The sequence below is a fragment of the Alnus glutinosa genome, chromosome 8 (assembly GCF_958979055.1).
Source record: "Alnus glutinosa chromosome 8, dhAlnGlut1.1, whole genome shotgun sequence".
NCBI lineage: Eukaryota > Viridiplantae > Streptophyta > Magnoliopsida > Fagales > Betulaceae > Alnus > Alnus glutinosa.
This window is the reverse complement of record NC_084893.1, coordinates 21,880,802-21,886,096: the sequence shown is the minus strand read 5'-3', so window position 1 is coordinate 21,886,096 and position 5,295 is coordinate 21,880,802. Positions and strand designations below refer to the sequence as shown.

At 36.0% G+C, this 5,295-nt stretch overlaps 1 protein-coding gene across 1 annotated transcript; it reads left to right on the top strand.

The window, feature by feature from the left end:
• Window positions 1-981: 981 nt before the first annotated feature.
• LOC133875551 (homogentisate 1,2-dioxygenase) lies at window positions 982-4,973 on the top strand. Its single transcript, XM_062313718.1, has 9 exons — window positions 982-1,242; window positions 1,392-1,622; window positions 2,412-2,491; window positions 2,738-2,905; window positions 3,061-3,236; window positions 3,413-3,482; window positions 3,601-3,755; window positions 4,256-4,339; window positions 4,521-4,973. Exons 1-9 carry the CDS (start codon window positions 1,031-1,033, stop codon window positions 4,764-4,766), a joined length of 1,422 nt encoding a protein of 473 aa, XP_062169702.1. The 5' UTR covers window positions 982-1,030; the 3' UTR covers window positions 4,767-4,973.
• Window positions 4,974-5,295: the final 322 nt, after the last annotated feature.

The window sequence follows — 5,295 nt, the reverse complement described above, 5'->3', positions numbered from 1 at the left end:
AACAAACCACAATAAAGGGAGAGATACTTGATATACGAGACATGTTAGACATTTATTTCCTAATTATCACTTATTCATTTTTATACAATTAAGTTTTAAGTTAACTATTGAATTTGTGAAACTTAATGTAAGTCTTAAAAGTCTAATAATAAATTTAAAAATGAGATAAATAGAAAATGCGTAAGAAATAGAATTATATCATTTTTATTGATACATATTTTATAAGCAAGAAGTGTTTGATATAATTTGTTAAAGCAAAAGGTCAAGATATTTGTGGGCCGTGAGACTAGCTGCAACCTACAAGTGTCCCCCCTTCTCATCATGATTCATGCATTACTTTTTTTTTTTATCTACCACACCATGCACGCTTTTCATTATAGACGATGCAATCGTTGTCCCACAGGTTTTTTTTTTTTTTTTAACAGACAATGATTCCAAAAGATTATAAGGTTTTTCTGCATAAGTGGGTCCAAAATTGTTAATTTGGGAAAGGGTATTTTTATGAAAGGTATTTTTTTTTATCGGGGACATTGACATTATTATAATAATTTAGGAAAAAATTGACATAATTAAGGACAAAAATTATTTACAAATTGATTCGTAAGAAATTTTTTGTAATTCACGTATAAAAGTGACATTTGTCTATTATCACATGCTTTTTTATTAAAAAAACATGTAAGAAACACATGTTATTAAAACATGTACGTATTTCTAACATGTTAAGAGACACATATCAATCTTAGATATAATTTGTATAAATTTTTTTATAAAGTTGTAAGAAATTTTTGTCCATTATTTTTATTTGGAGAACATTAAAAGTTAGGTGTACGGTACTTTTCCTTAAATATTATCCTTTTATGAATAAAAAAAAGAAAAAAAAAATCCATTTTATTGTCCCTTTTGTATATAGTAGTTTCATTATCGGACAATTTCGCCACGTCATCACAGTCATCTTCTTAAGGAGTAGTCGTCTTTATTTGACAGATCCTATCGTTTGTCTGCGTTGTGCACTTGTGCATGCATAGTCAATATGGGGACGGAGAGCAAAGCGGTCGGCGAGGGCTCCGATTTCCCTGCGGAGCTGGAGTACAAATCGGGGTTCGGGAACCACATGGAGTCGGAGGCGATCCCGGGAGCTCTGCCGCAGGGCCAGAACAGCCCGCTCGTCTGTCCCTATGGCCTCTACGCCGAGCAGATCTCCGGCACCTCCTTCACCTCCCCTCGCAATCTCAACCTTCGCAGGTCCGGAATCTAGCCCTTTCCTCTGCGCCGAATTGACTTTTTCTTAAGTGAATGGTCTATAAGTTCGATTGAACTTCATTTTGAGAGAGCAATTTTTTCTTTTTCTAATTGAAAGATTTCCGAAACTTATTGTTTTTCCCTTTTGACAGTTGGCTATATCGGATCAAACCCTCAGTTACACACGAACCATTTAAACCTCGTGTCCCAGGTCATGGGAAGCTCGTGAGCGAATTTAACCAATCCAACAGTTCTACCACGCCAACTCAACTTCGATGGAAGCCTGCAGATATTCCGCATCCACCAACAGATTTTATTGATGGGTTATACACCGTATGTGGGTCTGGCAGCTCATTCCTACGCCATGGATTTGCTATTCACATGTAATTGTTTATTTTATACTTTCAATCCTTCTCACTATGGCAGAATTTTGTTCTATTCGATATACTTTTTCTAATTGATTATGTTGTATTTTCTGATAGTTAAGTGAGGATTAGGAGAAATTTAGTATGACAGCCACCTCTCCAATTAGCGTAATCAACCTATTAGTCCTGTGGAAACAATTGAAAGTACAAGTATTTCCTTTTTAGTATTAGTGAACATTGATCTTTAATGATGTCCAAGTTTTGAAACTAAATTATGAATTTTCCTTTTGTAAAAAGAGAGAATAGAATCTAGTATTGTACTCTGAGTTGTGTTTGATCGCTAAGAAATAATAATAGTAGAAATTTATACCTCAAATTTTTCATGATTTCAAGCTTTCTTTGATTTTTAATTTTATTTTTCTAGCTATCAAACAGCTGGCTTTTGATGGATTTAATATCAGAGGACCTGCCACAGTCATTAACTTGAATTCATGTCGTAATTTAAAGCTAAACAAAATGAGACACTTCTTTCAATGTGCCACTGGTATGTTTACTGCGATCTAGCGAAGTTTTGCTTGTATGACCCAGAGCTTTTTCATTTTACTGCATTTGTATTTTTGTACATGTATGTTCAGTGGCAACTAATAACTGGTTCACTAGTTCAATGTGTGATTGTAAATGCTTTATCTTATTTAATGCCCTGTTGTGATTTAAGAAATGCTTACAAGCAGTTTGTCTTTAATGCAACTATTGGTCAAGAATGAAAGTCATATGTGCTCCTTGATAGTAGTGGAATTCAATGTGTAGGTACACGGCCAACAAGTCAATGGATAACTGCGCCTTTTGCAATGCTGATGGTGACTTCTTGATAGTCCCACAAGAAGGAAGTAAGTAACTGTCACTATCCTTTTCGTAGTTGATTTCTGGTGGGTGTCATTTTTCTTCAAAATGGATTATTTCTTTGGCTTCTAAATGTGGGATCCGTCTTTGTTTAGATAAAATTTTTCTCTGCTACCCTGCTAGAAAGCCATCTTTCACTAAAGATTGGGATGGAATAAGACTTGTGTATGTCTTCTGTTTTGGAACTGAATCAGTAAAAGTTTTCTTTCTTATATACTATGTTGGTTGTGTAGGGCTATGGATCACTACTGAATGCGGAAGATTGCAAGTTTCCCCTGGTGAAATTGCCGTTTTACCTCAAGGATTTCGTTTTGCTGTTAATCTACCTGATGGCCCATCACGTGGTTATGTTGCTGAGGTTTTCGGTGCCCATTTTCAACTTCCTGATCTTGGACCCATAGGTACCTAATCTCTTGTTTAGCTGTTGGCAGTACGATGAACAAACTCTGATATCTTTTTTGTTCTCAAAGTATTGGACATAAATAACTAAGTAGAGCAATTTCATCAGGTGTAGTTATTCCCAACATAGTGAGAAAATTATTTTGATTACATGTAGGTGCTAATGGTCTTGCTGCTCCAAGGGATTTTCTTGTTCCTACTGCCTGGTTTGAAGAGAGTTCCTGTCCAGGCTACACTATTGTACAAAAGTTTGGTGGCGAATTGTTTACTGCAAGACAAGATTTCTCTCCCTTCAATGTAGTTGCTTGGCATGGTAATTATGTTCCATATAAGGTGGGTGTTGCTGCCAAATAATTAATTGTTTTTGCACATAAGAAATAAAGAGAACAGGCAGCTTTTTTTAACTGTGTTTTGTTGTTGATAGTCTGCCTAGTGTAAAAATTACTTTTAAGTATGATTATGATTATCTCTGTGGACCTGATTTGGAGTAAAATCTTATTTACTTGCAGTATGATCTGAGTAAGTTCTGCCCTTACAATACTGTTTTATTTGATCATAGTGATCCATCAATAAATACAGGTATGCTTAACGCACCACCTTGTTTTTTTTTTTTTTTTTTTTGGGTATTAAGTTTTTTGCTGTTCAGTTACAACTTCTGTTTGGTTATCTTAATTGGTATTTTGCAACTATAATGCAGTATTAACAGCACCAACCGAAAAACCTGGTGTGGCACTTCTTGATTTTGTCATTTTCCCTCCCCGATGGTTGGTTGCTGAGCATACATTCCGGCCTCCATATTATCATCGCAATTGTATGACTGAATTTATGGGCCTCGTTCATGGTGGATATGAGGTGAAAAGCTTGAGTTAAACTGCTCATCTCAACATAATTTTAGTGTTATAAGGGGTGGAAAAAGCAGTATTTTTGGAATTGAACATTGTGTGAGGAGAAACGTAAAAATAAATAAAAATCCTTACAGGAGAAAGAGACTGGCTGCATAATAATTAAAATTCAAGCTTCTTTCCCCATGCTATTGAAATTTAAAATGAATTACCATCATAGTGGTTCTAAATGCATTGTTGCTATTAATATCAGTAAGATGTTTATGAAAAACCATCAAATTTTAGGGTCATACTCATGTTGAGATCTGCCGGGCTAACTGTTGGGAAATCAACATGTTTGTCCAGTTCTATGGCCCAACTATTGGTACATATGTAGGATAGGTATTGGCGTGCGTCTGAAGTCTACCCGTGCACAATAATTTGTCTGTTTTGTCCTAAGGAAGGTGAAATATTATACCAGATTTGTTCTGTGATATGTATGTCATAATTATTACATACTTTTGTTTTCAGGCAAAAGCTGATGGGTTCCTCCCAGGTGGTGCTAGTCTTCATAGCTGCATGACTCCCCATGGCCCTGATACCAAGACATACGAGGTATACATCTAATACTCTTCTCTCTCTCTCTCTCTCTCTCTCTCTCTCTCTCTGTTTTCATTTCATTTATGGCACATATGTCCCAGATTTTTGACATTGAGTGGATCTAACTTTTGGTTAACTCTTACGAAGCTCCTTTAATGGTCAATGAATTAACCACATCCCTCTTTTGGATGCACAGGCAACCATTTCACGTGGAAATGAGGCAGGGCCATATAGAATAACTGATACCATGGCTTTTATGTTTGAATCGTTTTTAATGCCCCGCATTTGCCCGTGGGCTATTGAGTCCCCCTTCATGGACCCTGATTATTACCGGTGTTGGATTGGACTGAAATCCCATTTTAGTCGTGAAGGGACAAATGATAAAGGCATAAATATTAGGAATGGGCATGATGAGACTAAAACTGGAGCCAATCATGGTTGATATACAGAATGGACATTATCAGACTAGAAGCAAAGATATGTCCCACCAGCATGTACATAATTCAATGAAAACATTATAGAAACTATGAAGGAATGAGCATATATAGGAATGGTTGCTTGTTTCTTTGTATGTATAAAAATATGAGTGTATAATTTATAAACCATGTATGGATTGCCATATAAAGGTATGTAATTGGATTTTGACCTACTTACATGCTTCATCACCCTGCCTTATCACTTAAATTCTGGACTTGTCTTTGTGATTTGGGTATCCCACTTTTGCATAGGAGTTGGGAGTGATCTGCCCCACGGCTCTTATTTTTCTTTCCCTCACTCTATTTCATGAAATCACTCTTATATGCTTTGTTGTGTTTGAAATCCGGACATCTTATACTGAAACAGATTCAAAAGTCTAGACAGAGTCGAAAGTCAAAATCTTCTGCTTCTTCCTGTATGCAAATTCATAGCCGTCGAAAAGATAATAGGCAGTCCGGCAGAGGCATATAAGTATAATTTTACTGCTTAAACAC